We start from the raw sequence: 21922 nt of genomic DNA, 5'->3' as shown, positions 1-21922 counted from the left end.
TGTATTTGGTGTAATGAAATGTTTATGTGGTTTAAGGTTAAAAAAACACATTATTTTCCACATACTGTACGTTATTGTTTCTTCTCTATGCCCCGCCTTTCTGAAACGCATCGATTTTTACAAAGCTCATCGGTCTGAAAAGTGAGGTGTGCTCTGATTGGCCAGCTATCCAATCTATCCAGATTGGCCGAATACTTCAAGCGTGTGATGGAAATGTTACGCCCCTTACCATATTGTGATTGTGATTGTGCCTTGTCCCGGCCGGAGCGACGAGACAAAAACATTAAAACCCATTATAAACGAGGCATTTGTTGCATCCAGTGGGGACATAATTACGGATTATAATGACTTATACTGTCTTTTTACACGTTGCATTGGCCAAACAAAGTAGTTTCGCTTTCACGATGAAACACAGCGTCACACACGGCGGGCTAGAATGAGCAGCGGCCGGCGGCCTAGAGTGAGCGGAGGCCAGCTTGAGTGAGTGGCGGCGGCCGGGCTTGCGGCAACCTCATGTGACGACCCCGGGCTGGACTCCGCTTCGTCGACGGTGAAAGCCTATCCGGCGGTCCACAGCGCGAAGTTGATGTATTTCCTCAGCTACCAGCACGGATCAGCTCTAGGCATGACGAAGTGGATATCGTCCTCTTTTGGAAGGCCAAACAAAGTAGTTTCGCTTTCACAATGAAACACACAGCGCCTTCACGACATGGCGGCGGCGGCAACAACAATACTACAGCGAGAATAAAAGTTACACCTTCTTTCTTTGCATGAACATTTGGGCGCCGTTATGCAAATCTTCCCACATTGTGAAGTAGACATGTGGGGGCGTGTTAGAACGAGCCATTTTAGGTAGGCGTAGTTGACTCTTAACTTTTATAAAGAATATCTCTTTAAATTTAAGATTTTAGTCTTTGCAACTTTACAGATCTTCTTTATGCACCAAGAGCTTGTAACACTCCAAAGAGAAAGGAAAAATTTAAATCGCATTATATGACCCCTTTAAATCAGTTGAAGGTTTCTACTCTATAAAAACCCGTCAAATGCCCTAGAAGCAGGGCCGTACTAATTGTATTGACATATATTTTTAATATTTTGCTTATGTGTAGTATCATATTTTATACATTAGCTTTTTATGGCGCATATAATATAAGACTATGGCTGGACAAAAAATTCTCATTTTCATTCAGAGGCCCAACTGAGTGGGGAAAAAAATACAGTTTGATGTAAAATGTAAGGTAAAAGTAACAGAAAAAACTATGAATCAGAATGCAGAAAGCATGTAGAGGATTGTGCAGAACAGGTTTTCAGCAAGGTTTTGAGCAAAACATGACACTGCATGTATAGTGTTACATTAATTCTTTCCGCAGAAAGATATAGTCCCTTCTATAGTATCCTCAGCCCGTTGCTATCTCTTGCGCAGTGATACAGTTAACAGGTGATTCGCGTCGTTTTACTACGGCTGATTAACCAATCAAAATCCAGCACCGGAGACGGGTGCTGGATGTTGACACTGAGCTCGCTGAATTCTGTAGTGGTGGTCAAGGTGGCGAAATGGGGTCGTTTTCTGACCAACATTTATCGTGCCCTGTTTGTTTACACATTTTCGACGACCCTGTGATTCTTCCCTGCGGCTACAGTGGCTGCAGAGCCTGTGTTGAGCAGTACTGGAGGGTCAAGGGTGAAAGAGTGTGTCCAGTGTGCAGAGAAATGTCTGCTGCGAACAATCCTCCTCTTAACTTGGCTTTGAAAAACTTATGCCAGGTGTTCCTGGATCACAGGCGGCATTTAGAGGAGCTGTGTGAAGTTCACCAGAAGAAACGGACTCTGGTGTGTTGTGATGATGAGCAGTTACTCTGTGAGATTTGTAGACTATCTGAGGAGCACAGAAATCACACATATCGTCCAATTCAAGAGGTCGCTGAGGAACTTAAGGTAGGCCTATTATGTGGAGTTGAATATATGAATATATTGGAAAGATATTTATTGTAACTGTAATGTGGTAACGATAGACTTTTGAACTCAGGGACTGCTTTTATTTTATTTAGTTTATTCAGTTAAAATGGGGGCGTATTGTGCTGAGTTTGAATCATACCAGTGAATCGATTCTTTTGAATCCGTTCACGTCTAGCTGCAGGTTATGCCAGTCGGTGTAGATCTTCCAAGAGTTTTTATTTTATTTTATTTGATTTATTTTTATTGCAAACGATTCAGAGTTGACATTAATGAATAACAACTTTGCATACATTACACATACTGTATCAACACTACATCCAGTGTCATCTGAACATATGAAAGAGAAGAGAAGAAAAACAGAATTGATAATGACTGTTAAAAGAGAAAGATGCATTTAAACATCTTTTTTATGAACATAAAAGGCAGGAACAGAACAAATAAAGAAAAGAGGATTTAAAAAAACAAAAAACAAAAAAAACACATCAAAACACATATTAATCATGGTACATGAAAGATCTCATCATATCTCTTCAAAAAAGAAATAAATTTTTTGTTATTAATTACTCTTAGTGATTTAGTTAAATGTTCTACTTCACATAAGAAATCTATAAAAGTAGGTATTTTCTTAAGAAACCTTTGTTTGTTAAAATAGAATTTTGCCACAAGGATAAGAAAGTTAACAGCAGATTCTAAAGATAAATCATTGAGCCCAGAAGCGTTAGAGAAGGCATTAATTGTAGTTAAGACTGGAGAGACTTGCTCTTTATCCTTCAAGAATAAAGTAGTATCATCTGCTAATTGTGAGATTCGAATCTCTCTGCCAAAGATATCAAGGCCAGCAAAGTTATTATTGTGCAAAATATCTATGGATAATGTTTCTACAACAAATAAAAATAAAAAGGGACTCAAAGGGCAACCTTGACGTATTCCGCGAAGAACAGGAAATCTGGGTGATGTACGAGAATTTAAAATTATACAGCTATCTATTTCTTTGTACAACATTTGAACCATATTTATGAATTTCGAGGAAAATCCAAAAGCCTCTAAAGAGTTTATAAGGAACTGGTGCTTTACAGTGTCGAAGGCCTTATAAAAATCGAGGAATAAGATAATTGCATCAGACTTGATTTCATCTCTATAATCAATAAGATCCAGAACAAGTCGAGTATTACAACTAATATGACGACCTTTCATAAATCCAGTCTGTGTTTCATTAATGATATGATGTAAATGTTGTTTTAATCTCTTGGCAAATATGGAAGCAATTAATTTATAATCAAAATTAAGAAGAGTGATAGGGCGCCAATTATCAATTATAGTTACATCTTTGTCTGGTTTGGGAATGAGAGATATCACCCCTTGTTTCATAGTAGGAGTCATTGTTCCATTTTGTATACATTCTTGAAGCATTAAGAAAAAAGGTTGTTCTAAAAACTCCCAAAACTGTATGAAGAATTCTAAAGTAAGGCCATCGGAGCCAGGTGACTTGCCCTTTTTCATTGAATTCATTGCATCTCTAATTTCATTTAAGGAAACAGGAGCCTCACATGATAACTTAAATTCATCACTTATTTGAGGTATATAGGTCTTAATCTGTTGTAGGTATGACTTACTTTGGTTTGCCTGAAAATCAGAGGAGTACAGGTTCCTATAAAAATTAGTAACAAATTTCTCAATTTCTTCAGGGTGTTTAGAAACTGAACTGTTAATTTGTAATGCAGAGATGCTTTTCCTTTTAAAATTTATTTTCTCGAGTGAGAAGAAGAAGCTCGTATTTTTCTCTCCTTCCTCAATCCATCTCGCTCTGGATCTAACGAAGGCACCTTTAACTATTTCTAAATATATATGGTCTAATTCCAATTGCAAAGTTTTTAACTGACTCATTTCTATAACAGAGAGATTCTCTTTTTTGATTAAGGTATTTATGTTAATTAGCAAGTCGGCTTCTTTATCAGCATTAACCACTTTTAAGGCTTTAGATCTATGTATTGCTAGTAATCTTGCTTTATATTTAAAATATTCCCATTTAGCACCATGAGACTCAAATTCATTATTAGAAAAAATTCCTTTAACTAATCCCTTGATTTGATCATTTAAATTTTTATCTTTTAGCAGATTATTATTCAATTTCCAGTAACCACGCACAGTACTCTCCCTGTGTTTTGTCTGCAAAATCAGCTTAATTACTAAGTGGTCAGAGAATGGAGCATACTGGTGACAGACATCAAACACATATTGCAGTAACTGTTGAGAAATTAAAAAAAAGTCTATTCTAGATTTAGAGGACAACACATTATTACTCCAAGTATATTCCTTTACATCAGGGTGATAAAAGCGCCATGCATCCGCAATATGAAAATAATCACACAAAGTACAAAGAATATTATTTGTTAAGCCCATCTTAGAAGGAAATCTGTCAGCTGAATTATCTAATACAGCATTAAAATCTCCAGCAATAATAATAAAGGCTTGTTGATATTTGTTTTTCAAAGCTTCAATATTCCTCTGTAATAAAAAAATAAGAGATTTGTTGGCAGATCTTAAGTTGTGGCCATATATATTACATATTATAAAAGTAGCATTATCAAGTTTAGTGACAAGAATAACCCATCTTCCTTCCGTAGAAATCAACGATTCAACAATATCTCCTTTAAATTTGTTAACCAAAGTGAGAACCCCAGCGGAGTGGTTAGATCCGTGACTAAAGTAGGCCTTGTCACCCCACTGTGATTTCCAAAAACGAACATCACTCTCACAGGAATGAGTTTCTTGTAACAGTATTAAGTCAGCATTCATTCTTCTACAATATAAGAATAAGGCCTTTCTTTTAGTGAGATCTCTCAAGCCACGAGATCTTCCAAGAGGTCCTCGCTGCAGCCTGTAGCACGATGACGTCGCTGGACTATATCCACTACGTAGTGGCTATCTTCTTCTTCTTCTTCTTCTTCTTCTTGGTGTTTAATGGCGAATGGAATACAACTTTTAGGTGCATTACCGCCACCTACTGATTAGGAGTGTGTATCAGGATCGTACTCTTCACTAAATTCTATTATATAATCCAGTGTCCTTTAAATAACGCATTAAAAATTGAAAGTTTTTATCCCCTGATTTATTCCCCAAAATGTTCATCAAATTAAGTTTTTCTTTAACGTAGTGGACATTTTACGCACGTGCGCTGTAGTAGGTCTCGAATAAATTCATGTTTTTATTTACATTTGATCATTTTGCAGACGCTTTTATCTACAGCGACTTAGTCTAACGACTTGGTCTAAGTGAAGTCTAACGCAGTACATGTAGCGTTTTTGACCTACATGACATATCTACACGATGACCTACATTACATTACAATGTAAAAACTTTAATGTCTAAATTCATCCGCGATGTTTTTGTCTATACCGGCAACTTCAAAGCTTTATTTATTTAATTATTTATTTTTTGAATAGCCTGCAATTCATATGTTATCGCCAGGATGCACATCAATGCTGTATCCATTATTATAAGGATACAACAAGCACTGTAACATGACTGATATGCAGACGTTGCACTGTAAATAGCTAATTATTAAGATATACTTCTGTCATGAAAACAAATTCCTCTTATGTGAAAATATACCTGGCAATAAAGCTCATTCTGATTCTGATACATCACTCTATCAGAGTTAGCCTAAATGTCTTTTTGATTCTATCCGTCATGTTTATTTCAATTTAATTGGGGATATTAGATTAATGCCGATCCGTTTTGTTTATTTAGATTTTATATTATTCTAATATAGCTAGAGAGCGAGAGAGAGAAAGAGAGAGAGAAAGAGCGCTCTCATAACGGAATGCATGGTTTATGTCTTGAGCCATTTATAATTGGTATATCTATCTCCAGGGATTTTACTTGCTTATAGGCCTAACACACAAAGAAGAAATGGTCATATTTGTGTGAATATGGCTTGTCCCGACCGTGTGTGTATTTATTTGTTGGACATGGGATTAACTGTAATATTTAATTCATGAACGAATTTTTGACAGAACTAACTATCTTGACTATCAGAGGAAAAAATAAAGACAATAGTTACACCCCATTTTTTTCATAAAGAACAAACGAAATTGTAATTAGCAGAGTTTTATTTCTAAAACGAATCAAACTAATAAAAATAAACATAGCTTACATACCCTTTCATTCAAAACTAAGCCATCGTTGCTTAAAGTTTGAATACACTACTAGTTTAAAATCACAGTATAATATAATCTGTGTAAGCCTATGAAACACACCTATATCTCGTAATTACAGTTTAATTTACATTAAATACTAGCTTTAATGGCAGCCCCACTTTGCGCATGCACATTAAAATCCAATACCTGAGCATGCTCGTCAAACATCCAATACGTATTGGATCTGATCCAGCTACGTCATCGTGCTACAGGCTGCAGCGAGGACACACTCAGATTGCGTTGTGAGTGAATCACTCAACCGATTCGTTGATTTATCAAAATATACGTATTACAAATTTACAAAGATTCTCCAGAAATTTTAAACATAATAAGCATTATCTCCGCAGATGATGACTTGATTTTTTCTCCCCATAAGACTCCTTCAAAATGTCTCAATTTTAGGGAGTTCTCCGTTCTCAACTTGATCTTCTGACAAGAAAAAGGAAGATGATGCAAGATGCCGGAATTCACTGTGATTGCATGGTTGACCACATAATGGTAGGAGTAAGCGTTTGTTTTCCAAATGTTACTGTCAAGTTTTGCTATGTAAATTAATCTGGTAAATGATTCTCATAAAATGCTGTTTAATTCTGTAAAACGTCTGTAATTATAATGTAGCCTACACCATGCTCCTTTAAAGGGGTCATATGATGCGATTAAAATTTTTGCTTTCTCTTTGGAGTTTTACAAGCTCTTGGTGCATAAAGAAGATCTGTAAAGTTGCAAAGACTAAAGTCTCAAATCCAAAGAGATTTTCTTTATAAAAGTTCAGAGTCAGCCACACCTACCTAAAACGGCTCATTCTAACACGCCCCCACATATATACCTCACTATGTGGGAAGATTTGCATAACGCTGCCCAAATGTTCACGCAAAGAAAGAAGGCGTAACTTTTATTCTCGCTGTAGTATTGTTGCGGCCGCCATGTCCTGAAGGCGTTGTGTGTTTCGTTGTGAAAGCGAAACTACTTTGTTTGGTCTTCCAAAAGAGGACGATATCCGCTTCGTCATGCCTGGAGCTGATCTGTGCTGGTCACTGAGGGAATACATCAACTTTTTCCGTGGACAAAGCGGAGTCCAGCCCCGGGGTCCGTCACATGTGGTTGCCACTCATTCGTCGCATCCGCCGGGCGCGCCATTCTTGACTCCGCCGCCTCAGCTCACTCTATCCCGGCCTCAGCGCACGCTAAGCCGGGGCTTCGGCTCACGCTAGCCTGGCCTCTGCTCACTCTATCCCGGCCTCAGCACACGCTAAGCCGGGGCTTCCCCTCACGCTAGGCCGCTGTGTTGTTCGTTGTGAAAGCGAAACTACTTTGTTTGGTCTTCCAAAAGAGGACACGACTACAAATCAGTGGTTAAGTTGTATTTACAACACTGTTCCAGAACAGTTTAACCCAAATATCCAGATGTGTGCAGCACATTTTATGGAGGACTGTTTACTGATCCTGGGAGAGTAACGTTAGACTACAATGCCGGCAGTTCTGACTCACGTAAGTACGTTTTCATTTAAAGGATTTGCCACTGATGATTCAAACGTGAGTTTTGGGCAGTAGAGTAGCACTTGTTGTTTGTCATTTCTCCGATCACAAATGCAGACAGGGTTTTATGTTTACACGGCGCAATGCGATACAATGCAATGCAACGCATAAAAATATAGTATAAGTCATTATAATCAGTAATTATGTCCCCACTGGATGCAACAAATGCCTTGTTTGTAATGGGTTTTAATGTTTTTGTCTCGTCGCTCCGGCCGGACACGGCATCCAACACTGTGTGAGGGGCGTAACATTTCCGTCACACGCTTGAGGTATTCGGCCAATCACAACGCATTGGATAGCTGGCCAATCACAGCACACCTCGCTTTTTCAGACCGATGAGCTTTGTAAAAATCGACGCATTTCAAAAAGGCGGGGCATAGCGGAGAAATGATAATGTACAGTATGTGGAAAATAATGTGTTTTTTGAACTTTAAACCGCATAAACACATTTCATTACACCAAATACACAAAATAATGTTCTTTTTAGCAGCATCATATGACCCCTTTAAAGTCTGCGTAATGTATAGACATCATTTAATGTTTTTTTTTTTTTTCTTTGAATCCTTTCAGAGTCAGGCCACATTTATAGAGAACACAAGCAAGGATCATTTGGAATCTCTCCATCAGTTTCTAAAGGAAGAAGAACAGGCCATGCTTGAAGAACTAAATCAGGAAACAGAACAGAAAGCAGACCGCATCCAAGAGAAGATGCTGAAGATAAATGAGGACATCATCTCTCTCTCGAACACTATTGAACACTTAGAAAAGGAACTTGGGAATGGAGACATCAGAATAATTCAGGTTAGCCATTTATTTTGTGTCTTCTGTCAACTTCTTCCCCCTCCAGGTAGTACAGATGTACAGTAAAAATACATGTCAAAGCTCCCTGCCCTGCATCTAATACTTGTTTCTTATTCATTTTGGGGTGCTGATTCCAAAAATAGTGCCTGTTTTGCTCTAGCGTGTTACACTTTCTCACAAAATATGTATTTCATGGCATTTTTTTGCTTTTGACAATCATTTGTAAGGTGAAGAAGTCTTGTATTATCCCTTAATCTTAGCTGATTTTCACATGTGTGAATTATTCTGAAGACATTATTTTATTCATGATCCTGATTCATCCTATAAATAATTTGAAAAATCTTCATTCTTTGTGAAAACCCTTCACCACTTGCAGATGTTTTTAATTTATATTTTTAACACTGCATCATCAAATTAGGTATTAATAGCACCTGCAGGGCTATGTTAACTTGGTATTTTAACTTAACTATGGTATTTTTTCACACAGTTTAATTACTAATAATTTTAACATGTTAACTGTTTTCTACAATTAATGTATTAGCACATTTAAAAAATGGTTTGAAGTTTTCATTAACTCTTACCTCCTGCATTTTAGAACTTCAAAGAAACACTTAAGAGGTAAGCAAGCTTTTTTCTTTCCTCCTGCCGCCTGTTTATGAAGATTTAAAGTGTCAGTGCTTACTGTTGAATGTTTTTTCAGAGCCCAGTGCAAATTCCAGGCTCCAGCGATCACTTCAGGAGACCTCCTTCACTCTGCAAAGTATTTGGGCAACTTCAAGCTCAATGTTTGGAAGAAAATGAGAAACCGTTTCAGTTACAGTGAGTCAGTCCATATATATTTAGCAGCCATATCACCCTGTAGCCCAAGACTGGTTGCCCACTGAAGCTAAGCAGGGCTGAGCCTGGTCAGTACCTGGATGTGAGACCTCCTGAGAAAACTAAGTTGCTGCTGGAAGAGGTGTTAGTGAGGCCAGTAGGGGGTGCTCACCCTGCAGCCTGTGTGGGTCCTAACACCCCAGTATAGTGACGGGGACACTATACTGTAAAAAGCACCGTCCTTCGGATGAGACGTTAAACCGAGGTCCTGACTCTCTGTGGTCATTAAAAATCCCAGGATGTCCTTCAAAAAAAGAGTAGGGGTATAACCCCGGCATCCTGGCCAAATTTGCCCATTGGCCTCTGACCATCATGGCCTCCTAATCATCCCCATATGTGCTGATTGGCTTCATCACTCTGTCCCCTCTCCACCAATGAGCTGGTGGGCGTTCTGGCTCAATAGGGCTGCCGTCGCATCGTACAGGTGGATGCTGCACACAGGTGGTGGTTGAGGAGATTCCCCCCTTTCATGTAAAGCGCTTTGAGTACCCAGAAAAGCGCTATATAAATGTAACACATTATTATATTTAATGCACAAATACAACATTTTGTATCATTATTTTTAATCTTTATGCAAATCTCTGATAGGTCCTGTGGTGCTGGACCTCAACACTGCTTGCCTTCAACTGTCAACGTGCACCAATCTGACTACTATATCGAACCACGAAGATCTTATGGAGGAAGACAGGCAGGAATGGCTGCCTCTCAATAGAGAGAGATTTGCTGATTGTCCCTGTGTGCTGGGCTATGTGGGATATTCCACTGGGATGCACACCTGGGACGTTGACGTGGAGGAGAACACGTCCTGGATGGTAGGTGTCGCCGTAGAGTCTGTCCAAAGAAAAGGAACCAACGGCTTGCCCAGTGGAATCTGGTGTATTGGGCATGATGGGGAAGTACTTAGTGTCACGGATCCTCTGGAGTCCTGCGTCCTGCTACATGGATTTGTGAAACCCACAGTAGTGAGGGTGAACCTGGACTTGAGTGCAGGACGGCTGTCATTCTCAGATCTTCTGGGAGAGACGGTCTATCACACCTTCACACACATTTTCAATGAGAAGGTCTTTCCATTCTTCTACAATGAGTGTGCATACCCTATTAGTATTCTGCCTGTTGTTGAATCTGAAGAGAAATAAAGAGAATAATGTTGCCTTTCAGATACAGTGTTTTTCCGCTAGTTCCAAGGTCACTAAAGTTTGTAATGGCTTTAAGGTATGTTCAGAATTAAGTGAACAATTTGGATTATGCATGTTACTGGTATAGCTTTAACTATTATTTTGAATGAAACTTGTTTATCTTTGTGGGAAATCCTAAGTTACCAAACCCCACCGGAAGATGCTTTGCCATTCCTCCTGTTTGTGGAATAAAACTTGGTTGAGTTCAATGTAGTGAGCCTTTTTATTTTAGTATAAACTTGAATCACACCCTCCTTGGGGACAGGATAGTACTATTTTTAGTAGTTCAAATAATTCATTCATAATTAGTACTTCATACATAATTAAAATTACAGATATTATATTTATAAAGAAAATATTTTTTTGGGCCGCAGCTGAAGAGTCTTTCGGTTGGCTTTGTCCTCCCAAACACTTCCTGCAGTCACACCATCAGAGAGAACAGACTTCACCACATGCAGTGGAACCAAAGTGCAGAAACAGACTTTTATAAACCTTTTAAAATAACTAAAAGTAGCTGAAGTGCTTGAGTTATAAATGCTCAGACTGAGTGTGTGATGCATGTTAATGAACTTCATAAAATCGTATAGTCAATCATATAAATCAGCTTATTGATTATAACTCCCATTGATTTGATCATATAATGATGAATGAATTACAAAACAACCGAAATAAACTGAATTTAAAAGACTGATAACTGATTATACAATAACAGCAATTGTTAGTTTTTTTGATTTATCAATAATAAGCCAGAGAGGAAGAAATCCAACACTTTTTTTCAACTCTGTTAATAACTCTTTAATATAAATGAATGTCAAATCAAAAAGTAATGACAAAAATTATTAGAGGAAAAAATATGATTTATATAACAAACAAGACATGGTCAAATCGGCTATAGTTGGTTACTTATGTATGTATCATTTGTTGATTGTGAACCCAAATGCCAATCAGCGTTCTACATTCCAAATCATTTTATGACGTCGCAACGGGAAAAGAGTGTATACTTGTGTGAACAAAGCTCCAAAGAGAATATAGTCTATGAGAAAACAGAGAAGATAAATATTTTTTCGGAGCTAGAAAATGTTTCAAGATAGCTGTGGAACATCCCTTGGCTTTCGCCCGTTTCTGCCATCAATCACCCGGCAGTGTAACTATGTACAGATTCTGTCAGAGCATCGAGAGTCTGTGAAGCCCACTGGCCAGACACCCACACACCTACAACTCCTGGTGACTGGAAATAAGCATAACATTGGTCTGCTCGACGCTAACCAGACGACTATGCCAAGATCTTTAATTACAACTGAAAGGCCAGGCAGAGAAGTTAGTAAATGTACAGTGCCGTCTCTGCCTCCGCTGGTTCGTTCGGCGGCTGTCAAGACGGATAAACCCCGAGCTCCGCTTCTACAGTCTGTTCCTCTGCCACAGGTTCCGACTCTGCGGGTAAAACCTGTGCCTCGAAACCCTGACGAGGAACCAGCTACAGCAGACAAGCAAAGCCCGCTTCGTCAAAGGAACAGTGGCTATAAAAACAAGCGGCTACGCAAAGACAAACAGCAAAAGCCATTAAGGCTCCTGACCGTCGCTGACATACCGCCAGTGACTGAATCAGTGAGGACCCTACTGATGTCCAAAGCGAGCGCTCAGCAGCGTTCACCCCGCCAGCGACCCGCAGCGAGCCGACGGCGACACAAGAACAAGAAGCCGTATCTGTTGCGTTAAAATGTGGATGTGTTCAGCGACATGACAAATACATGAGCAAAAAAAAAAAACCTGGGAGCGCACTTATTTCTATCATACAGCTTTCATACAAAATTTTTATAATAAAAATGTTAATACAAAAAGCTTACGTTTATTTAAAATACATTTTTTTATATTAAACCAAGGCTACCGCAGATAGCACGGTATGTCTGCAAAATGTCTGTTAAAGATCGCTTCATCTGGAAAGCATCTGTGTACAAACATCTTTCAGATGCCAGGTTTACATACATTGTAAATCATAAACGTCATAAAGACATTTTCTAAATGTCTATTTTACATCTTGACGGGAAATGTTCTAGAGACATATTGCAGGAGAGCAACACTCAAAAGTATACGTAATTGATGCAAAAAATATTGTGCAATGATGAAAAAAGCATTATATTATATTATCCTATATTATATTATACTAAATTATTCGGTTATTCGTGTATATTTAGGTGTATGGCGCATTTTTATGTTCTCGTTTACATGAATTACTGCGACATCTGTCGACACAAATCCAAAGTCTGATTCCGTCTTTCATTAAACTACGTTTCCCAGAAAACTTTGCGCGCTGCTTGCACGTGATATCCCCTGCTCTTCCTGTGTCCGTAGGTTGTTATTATTTTCTTTTAAGAATTTTTTATTATTATTTTTTTTTTGTGGGAACTGGCGGAATTTGGTGTGGATAATGTTGGGGTTTGGTGCATCGCTTAATACTGTGTAGAGAGGAACAACAGGAGGGTGTTATGCTCAGATGTTCCCGTGCTCATGAATGTTCAGCAAGACAGTCCACGACCTGCCAGCCTCTGAAGCGATTTAATCATAAACAATTTTAAACTGTCAACGATTTAATATTGATATTAAATTGATATTAATGATAATAAATAAGACCAGATGACTGAGGTGAGCTTATAGTCATGGAGAGTCCACATTTACCTGCTGAGGTGAGTCAAGCTAACAGTCCATATTAACGACTATACATTTTCATTACATTGTGGTTTAATCGTAGGACAGCATGTTTTTGACACTTTACCATATAGATAGCATTGAATGGATATGAAGAATGACATTATGTCACACTTTTTTACCTCAGGTAATACTTCTTAGTATTCTTAGTTTTTGAAAGTAATTTTCTGTATATTGGGTAAGTTGTCACAATGAAACCTGCCTTTAAGCAGCCAGTTATAGGATTTTAAACTACAAATAAACAGTAAAACTATTATATGTGTGAGGGCCTAAATATATTAATAGTATATAATATTTAAAATTATAAGCAATATATTCTTATGATATTTATTTATAAGTACATATATTAATACAAATATTTATTCAAGAAGTAATATATACATTGTGAAAAATATTGTTTTCCTGACATTTTGTGTTATATATGTATACAAATTATTTTTGTCATCTATATATGTGTCCTCTGTAGATACATCATCTTATTATTTTATTGTCCTAAGATGACTCCTTGGATTTGTTCCCCCCAGTCAGTTTAATAAAAGCAAAAATAAATAAATACAAGACAAATCAAATTTATAACATGAAAGTGACAATTTGCCCCAACCTTCATTATATAGTTGACTCTTATCTTAATATTTAAGCGAGAGAGTGACTTTTCTTCTTTCTGCTCCAGATAATTTCTTACATATTGAGTTTCCTTCATGTAATGGATCGAAAGGAGGCGTCACTGGTGTGTAAGAGTTGGTATGATGCATGCCAAGACCACCGGTTTCAGGTTTTTGTCATTTTTCTTTGAACACCTAGATGATCTAAAACATTATTCCTTTAATGTGTTTAGCCTGCTTCCCTAATTGTTTAAATTACCATTGCTTTACCACAGAAAAATGTAACTTTCAAGTTCCCCGTTTCCACATCTTCACTGGACTTTATCCGTGCACTTGCAAGGCACCCTCGCTGTGGCCTAGTCATCAGCCATCTTGATGGATCCAGCCTGTCGAGACAAGTACTTTTGGAGGTGGGGCTTCACCTCGGCCCTCGCTTGGACAGTTTGGCTCTACCTGGCAGCAGTGTCACAGAGGCCTTACTGCTGGGCCTCCTACCACATCTGACCGCCCTTCGCATGCTGGACCTCCAGGGTCTGGACAGCCTCTTTATGTCTGGAGCTTTTTTGTCAAGAGAGGAGCACCGTCGACAGGTTACATCTCAAAATTACATAACATTTCTGGAAACTTTCCAAAAATGTCAGAAAGTTTCCAAAAAAAATCCTGGAAAGTTTCCTAGCTTTCTGGAGAGTTTTGGACATTTTCTGAAAAATGGCCACCTTTTTGCAACCCTACTCAAAATATAATGTCCATTTTTATTCTGTAAATTAAAGGGATAGTTCAGCTATAGGCGGATTGTCAAAAAATGTCAAAAATGTCTTCGGCACAAGCTTTACCATTAACGCTACTGGAGCTGTTGTTAGAGTATCATCTTTTTTAGTGTTGTCTAGCCCAATCACACGCTGGTGGGCGGAGCTAGTGTAAATAGACTCTCTTCTAAATGAAAGCAGTTAGATGTTTATAGTTTTAAAACCATTATTTTGGCTAACCAATTTTAAATATTTACTGTTTTTTTATAATAAATATATTGTATGCATGTACCATCTTATTATCTAATGTCATCTGATATAATCAATTATTTTTGCAATAATAGGTCCAGAGTGCTTTGAGGAATCTGGAGGAACTGGACCTGTCTGATCTGCGCTATCTCTCAGACCTCTCTTTTAATCGCCTGACGAGTTGCACACCCAGGTTACGCAGTCTGTCCCTGGCCGGATGTCACATCGCTTTCGAGTTCGACCCATACCGAGGTTGCCCGGTCGGGTTTGGCTCTTCTGCTCTAGTTTCCCTCCGTAACCTCCTGAGTCTCTTGCAGAAGCAGGCCTCCACGCTCCACAGCCTGGACCTGAGTCGCACCAGCATCACTCCCGATTCGCTCCGCTCCATAGCTCAGGTGCCCGGCCTGCGTCTGGAGGATCTGAGTCTACGCGGCTGTAAAGAGCTGACGGACTACTCCATGGAAATCCTCTGCAAGCAGCAGAACGGTCTGAGGACGTTGGACCTTCGAGCCTGTACGGAGTTAACCAGTAGGACGGTGCTGGCTGTGGCCACTGAGCTGAAGGAGCTGCGGTCGCTGTCCCTCTCGCAGGACTGGAAGATCACGGATAAAGGCCTGGCCGAGCTGATGACGCTGCCGTGCTTGAGGAGTCTGGATCTGTCGGAGTGTCTGCATGTCAGTGGTGCAGACCTGGGGAAGGGACTGTCCTCTCCACAGCCCAGGGCTCAGCTGGAGACCCTTAGCCTTAGAAACTGCACTTACATAAGGGTGAGGCAGAAAGTGCTGAATGGCACATATACATGAAAAAGTGTATCCTATCAGTTAACGGCCAGTATTAGCAATTTTTTTAACAATTGTATGGGACTATATTATATATTTAATTGTTCCTGTTCATATCCCATACTTTTACATAGAGATTACCTTTGCCATCAACTAACTATCTTTAAAAATACTTAGTTTATTAACTGTAAAATGCAATCTTTAACAAATTTCAAAATAATTATCCATTTTTCATATTTTAAATAATAATAATTATATTATAAATAATAAAATATTATATTAAAATTATAATGTTGTGATGCCTAGATTGACAATTAACAAAACAAAACAAAAACAGGTATACTATTTTATTTAGAATTTAATTTATATTTTAAAATGTAATTAATATATATAAAAATTGCAATTGTAATGAATATATTTTATATTATAATTTTAATATATTTTATAATTAACAAAATCGTGTACTTTGACTACTTTACCTTTGCCATCAACTAACTCTCATTTAAAGCTCATCTTTACAAACACTTATAGTTTAATAACTGTAAAATGCAATCTCTAACCAATTTCAAAATGATTATCCATTTTTCATATTGTAAATTATAATGTGATGCCTAAATCCACAAAAACTATTTAATTTAATTTAGTTTTGTGTTTAATTTTTTATGTATTAACTAAATATTTGTATTTTTTTCTTATAATTTTCAATATAAAAATATAAACATGATAATATTATAATTCTAATATAATTTGTAATTGACAAAATAGTAAAAAAAATAAAAATGATAATAATTATTAGATTATTATACCGGCTAATATTTAGGGTAATATGAATCCATCTTACAATTTTAGTTGATATTTTGTATTTAAAAAAAGGTTAATATTAATGTCTATTTTTAATTTGGTAAATTATAATGTGTAAAACAATTAGTTTTATTTTGTAATAATTTATTATTAAAAATATGTGCAATATATTAAATTATAATTATATATAAATAATTATTAGCATGTTATACGTGCCAGAATGTAGAGTAAAATGAATATATCATGCAATATTTTCATGCTGTAAATTATATTGTTGTGATGCCTAAATATTTTTAAAACAATTTTTTACTTTTTTAGTTTTCGTTTATGTATTAAAACATTTATATTTTATTTAGAATACTTTTACAACTTATGTAAATACTGTTAATACTAAATAATATTAATAATATGTCAATTCTAATATTATATTTACAACATAACTATAATCCGTAATTAATAAAATAGTATCAAACTGTAAAAATTATTATTAGCTTATTTAGGGTAAAACGTATTTAAAACGTGCTATTTTTGTGTCTCATAATTTAATTTTAATATTTTCCTCAAATGATCCTGCAGACCTTTTTATTCTTGCTAAAACCCTGTGTTCTTAAACAGGATACAGTCATGTTCTCCCTGACACAGCTGCTCGGCCGTAACCTGCGAGAGCTGGACCTCACTTCCTGCATCTGCCTCACTGACCTGAGCGTTCGTGCCATCGCAACGTACCTCCCTGCGCTGGTGGTGCTGCGGCTCGGCTGGTGCAAAGAGATCTCCGACTGGGGGCTGCTTGGAATGGTGGAGCCCACCAAAGATTGTGAACCAAGAGACAAAGAGGTGGGATTGCCCTGTTTTTGTTGTTTTGTTTAGAACTAATATAACGTTCTGATAATACCTGCACACAGTTAGCTCATAAATGCCCCAAATGTGAAGGAGGATAAAGGCCCAAGCTTTACTAGGACGTTTGGGAACATGGGCTTTTTCCAGCCTCCCAGCCTGCCTTTCCAGGAGAGGCCACGTCTCGTGACCGAGGAGGACCTCGGGGCCTTTAAGGAGCATCAAGAGGGAGCGGCTCTTTTGGCCCTCAGGGGTCTTCAGGAACTGGACCTGTCGGCCTGCTCCAAGTTAACTGACACCAGTATCACACAGGTCAGTACCTCAGTGATCAAAGCATGTACTTTCAAAAAATGGCACAGGATATGATGTCAAAATGTTCCTGGCCACCTCAGGTACTCCGTTTCCCAGACCTGCAGCGTCTCTCGCTTTCTATGCTGCCTGAGATCAGTGACGACAGCTTGGTGTCTGTAGCCTATCACTGCCGCAGCCTCACCAGCCTGGCGCTCAGCCACTGTCCCCAGATCAGTGACCAGGGCATGGCGCGGGCCCTTCCGCTCCTCCACAGACTGCAGCATCTGTTCCTGGCCTGCTGTGACGTGGTTACCAACGAGTAAGTGGCGTCCTCCAGTCATTCGTGTTTTGTTTCTCTGCTTAAAGCGCTCAATGTGTTCCTGCAGAACTCTTTCTATAATCTCGCTGCACTGCGACAGACTCCGGACCCTCGATGTGTCCATGTGTAAGGATATCACAGTGCACCAGGTGGACCTCCTCCAGTCCCGGCTGCCCTTCCTCGAGAAGGTCCAGTGTCGCTTTGTCAACGGTGCAGATTTTACTATGGTACTATGAAGCTGTAATAGAGTGCATTAGTGGCTGTCCACTTTTTCAGCAGCTTTGTTTCCAGAAGTAATTTTTCTGTTTATTGCTTACGTAGGGATTTTTTTAAAAAGTCTTCGAAAGCATTTGAAGCCATGAACAAAAGCATACAAAGCAAAAAAGTATTTGAAAAGTGGACAAGGACTTGGCTGAAGGAGAGAACTAGTATACCATGAAGAATTGTGAATTACAATCGAATTAAAAACGATGGAGAAATATAGATCTGCTCATTTAAAGTTGTTGATTATATCTATAGAAACAATATATTTAAAGGTTACTTCTTTTTAAAGGTTTCTGCACAGCATCATGGGTAAAGTAGTTTTTCCACCACAAATTCTGCTGTTTAGTTATTTTAAAAAGAAGTTGAAATAATGTAAACTTTACAAGTCGTGGTTCAAAATCTATTTCATTATGGAGAAAATGAACCGAGTTTTACTGCTGGAACCTGACCGCTGCACTCTGAAATATTATAAAATTGAAATATATTTAATATATTTCATATAAATATATTTAAAACTGAAATATATTTAAAGCACTTTTAACTCAGGTATGAAAGAGTAATCAATTCCTAAATGCTGTATTGTTTTGCATAGGACTGTAATTGTGCTATTAATGTGGTGAATCACTGCTTCTGAATGAATCTGAGGGTCCAAACATTTCAAATGACTCCAGTAGAACTGTAAACATGATCTGCTATTGATTAGTAGATATAAATCTCTACTTCCAGGCAGTATACATCAATAAATATAAGAATTCGTTTTTTGTCTTTTCATTATCTTATCCCACTGTGATTTGAATGTGCAGTTTTTATAGTGTTACTTTACAACTTGTGTTATGTCAGCGCCAGGGTAAGGGTGAAATTTCAGGTTACATGACCGAGTAATAAGCTCAAAGGTCTAGTTTTAGAATACAATTTGTTGCTTAACTCAACCTGTAATTAAAAGTGTCATGTTTCAAATGTGGAATTATACTATCTACATATATATTCTAATTCAGTTTATATTAAAACATTTTAGCAGACGCTGTTGTAGTGACAGTTCATTTCAAATTTATGAAATTAATAAATCAACAGCGTACCAAAATGATAGCAACGCTGTCATAGAGTTCTCCTCATGGGCTACGTGTGAAAACAGTGCAACCAGAGTCTGATTTGTAATGAAAAAACATACAAAAGAAAAGACATTGAGACTATTATAATAATAGATATTCTTTATTCCATACAAAGGAAAACAAATCTTGAATTAATATCACGTACCATTGTCAGCTGGTAAAGTGGCCACATCGCTGGTCAAGATTGTTACGCAAAACCAGAAGTTTAACAAGGAAAGCTATATACAAAACAATACAGTACATGGATTATTTTGCTAGATCAAGAAATTATTTTGCTAGATGTGAAAACCACAAAAGAACAAAATCAGCGGTTTATATAAATCCTGCAGATTTTCCACACATTAAAGTTGTCAGCTCCATTAATGCACTTTACAATGGCACCACAGAATATTTGAATGATATATTTTTTATCTTGATACATGGTATGCATTATAAATCAACATACTATGTAAAGTGCTTGTTATGTGGTGATAAAACCACATTTAGCTCTTTAGCCAAAACAGTCGGTGGATGAAATCAGATAAAAGAACACAATCTTTTTTAAAACAGAAACAAAAAACACTGATGTAAAGTCCTACAATGGCTAGTGGATTTTTGAACTGAAGGGAAACTGGCTATTTCAAAATGGAGCAGTTGGACCAAAATCAAATGTGAAGTTATATACATCAAGTAAATTGAAAATATGATTATGTGACGAAGCTGAAAGTATCAAATCACACCGATAATATTCAAAGATAGTCCAAATCACTTGGCCAAACTACTCCTCTAACACCACAAAATATCTCCCAACCATTTTCCATATGGAACTTAATGCCACTTCAGTACCAAATTTGTTGATCACCTATTTAATCCAGCACACTGACCTTTAATGTGCACCTTATAATGCAACAGACTGAAAATGCTGCCAATGCAATAATGCCATCCGTGCATTAGTATAAACAGAAACATGAAATGTTCCAGGCACATCAGTGCTCTTTCCATGATAAACTATTAATTAGCGATTGTAATAAACGTTAAACTGTATAACATCGTACTAGATGAGTACCATTTTGAGTCTCATGAAGGGAATGAATAAGGATGCCAACATTAAGCACAAATGTTTATAACATATACTTGATTTTTCCCCCCCTTCCAAATAAGCTGCTTGATGTAATGCCTTTAAGTACAATTTTGGTAGAAGCTAAACAAGTCAAAAAGGGGAAAAAGTACCACAAAAAGTGTGCGTTCAAACCTGAGAATTTCAGTCAGGTCTATTATATGAGATTCGACAAAAAAGGCACGTTAGATACAACACGTCAGGCCTTTAACTAATAAACACACTCAACGCAAGACCGTCTTATTCACTGCAGGCACTTATATTACAGCACAGCACCACAGATAAACACTATCACAAAGTGCTCTCTCTCTCTCTCATTTCAAGCCCTGTAATACTATCAAATGTCTCCCAATCCAAAACCTGCATTTCTGCTGCCACCAAGTGGCCATTTCCAGTCGTTTCCATTGCTGTCATAGCAATGCAGTAACCGCTGCTGACCACACGCTTATGGCTGGTGTTATTGTTCGGCTTGGCTGAAGTCGTAGCAGAAGTTGAAGTTGCTGGGTGGTTTGGGGATTGGCGGTGCCGTGTCTGGGATTGGGACGTTTTCCAGGTCCAGGAGGCGGAGCTTGATTTCCATAGAGAGGAGAATCTCTAGTTCGCTGCGCATGCTCTCGCTGCTCATCTCTTTACCCAGGAGCACATTGAGGCCGTCAGTCCATAGACAGAACTGGAAGACAACAGTCAGTTAAATTAGTACCGCTTGAACTGAGTTAACAGTACATTAACAGAAGGCTCCCAGAAGTTCAGGAGTGGAAAAATAGATTAATCTCACATCTGTTCTGGAAGAGGCGATGAAGTTCAAGCTATACTCTTCAACATCGTATGTGATGCTGAAAGCCAAGTCCAACACTTCCTGCGAAACCAACCACAAACCAGAACACAGTTACAGTTCAGTTTTATTATCTGATGAAAGAGAACATCTGAATTCATGTTTATTTTTTGCACAGCCAATGGTTTAGTCAACGCATTATAGTAATTTACCACCTGTTTTGAGATAGTTCAGTTTCAATTTGGATGAAGTCACAAAGCCAATTTGTTTTTAAATGAACCAAGAAATTATTCACAATAAGACCAAGCATTAAGAAAATAAATATGCTAAATTTCAAGAATGCAAAATATATTGGTATCATATTGATTACTGGCCAATATCCACATATTTTAATCATTATTTATCAGTCAATATTCAGATATTTCATTAATTTCATACTAATTTTCCTATTTTTCCATTTAGATTGCTATCATCTAATACTCAAATATCCATTAAACTGTATGTTATAAGGTAATGCCTAAATTCAATTATAACTTTCAAATAACTACTTTTAGTTTTGCTATTGAGCAAAAGCTCTATAGCTGTTTTCTATAAAGCTTTTAAAAGGCTTTTTTTTTTTAAGTTATCCCTTCACTATTAACCATTTGTTTTATTTTCATTTAGATAATTAGCAGAATTAGTCATTTTGATTTAAATTTCTTAAATTATTTTAATAATTATTATATTTATACACATACATATATATATATATATATATATATATATATATATATATATATACACACACACACATATATATACATACACACATACA

General features: G+C 37.4%; 3 protein-coding genes across 3 annotated transcripts in view; 2 read left to right on the top strand and 1 right to left on the bottom strand.

Annotated features, from left to right (window-relative positions):
• The first annotated feature begins 1470 nt into the window (after positions 1-1470).
• trim35-40 (tripartite motif containing 35-40) lies at positions 1471-10694 on the top strand. Its single transcript, XM_016259171.1, has 6 exons — positions 1471-1935; positions 6558-6653; positions 8262-8492; positions 9088-9110; positions 9193-9311; positions 9957-10694. Exons 1-6 carry the CDS (start codon positions 1555-1557, stop codon positions 10502-10504), a joined length of 1398 nt encoding a protein of 465 aa, XP_016114657.1. The 5' UTR covers positions 1471-1554; the 3' UTR covers positions 10505-10694.
• Positions 10695-12945: 2251 nt separating this feature from the next.
• On the top strand, positions 12946-18587 carry fbxl9 (F-box and leucine rich repeat protein). The gene is made up of 8 exons (XM_016259150.1): positions 12946-13224; positions 13917-14018; positions 14124-14438; positions 14939-15610; positions 17039-17257; positions 17354-17569; positions 17650-17867; positions 17935-18587. The coding sequence occupies exons 1-8, from the start codon at positions 13198-13200 to the stop codon at positions 18101-18103; spliced, it is 1938 nt and encodes a 645-aa protein (XP_016114636.1). The 5' UTR covers positions 12946-13197; the 3' UTR covers positions 18104-18587.
• A 737-nt stretch (positions 18588-19324) lies between these two features.
• Positions 19325-21922, bottom strand: part of LOC107573113 (engulfment and cell motility protein 3-like) — an 18208-nt gene continuing 15610 nt past the window's right edge. Inside the window, exons 11-12 of the mRNA XM_016259565.1 lie at positions 21112-21192; positions 19325-21006 (exon numbers count right to left, since the gene is read on the bottom strand). Of these exons, the coding sequence (XP_016115051.1) occupies positions 20794-21006; positions 21112-21192 (294 nt within the window). The 3' untranslated portion in view covers positions 19325-20793. The remainder of the gene's footprint in view (positions 21007-21111; positions 21193-21922) is intronic.

The sequence above is a fragment of the Sinocyclocheilus grahami genome, unplaced genomic scaffold (assembly GCF_001515645.1).
Source record: "Sinocyclocheilus grahami isolate Dianchi unplaced genomic scaffold, SAMN03320097.WGS_v1.1 scaffold30.1, whole genome shotgun sequence".
NCBI lineage: Eukaryota > Metazoa > Chordata > Actinopteri > Cypriniformes > Cyprinidae > Sinocyclocheilus > Sinocyclocheilus grahami.
Note: the sequence above shows the minus strand (reverse complement) of the source record. Positions and strands in the feature narration are given on the sequence as shown.

Excerpts from the sequence above, each read along its gene's own strand:
- trim35-40 (XM_016259171.1), top strand. The coding sequence starts at position 1,555 with ATGGGGTCGTTTTCTGACCAACATTTATCGTGCCCTGTTTGTTTACAC. Across the intron at positions 1,936-6,557 it reads AGGTCGCTGAGGAACTTAAG|GGAGTTCTCCGTTCTCAACT; the intron begins GTAGGCCTATTA and ends TCTCAATTTTAG. Across the intron at positions 6,654-8,261 it reads GCATGGTTGACCACATAATG|AGTCAGGCCACATTTATAGA; the intron begins GTAGGAGTAAGC and ends GAATCCTTTCAG.
- fbxl9 (XM_016259150.1), top strand. The coding sequence starts at position 13,198 with ATGGAGAGTCCACATTTACCTGCTGAG. Across the intron at positions 14,019-14,123 it reads GCCAAGACCACCGGTTTCAG|AAAAATGTAACTTTCAAGTT; the intron begins GTTTTTGTCATT and ends GCTTTACCACAG. Across the intron at positions 15,611-17,038 it reads GAAACTGCACTTACATAAGG|GATACAGTCATGTTCTCCCT; the intron begins GTGAGGCAGAAA and ends GTTCTTAAACAG.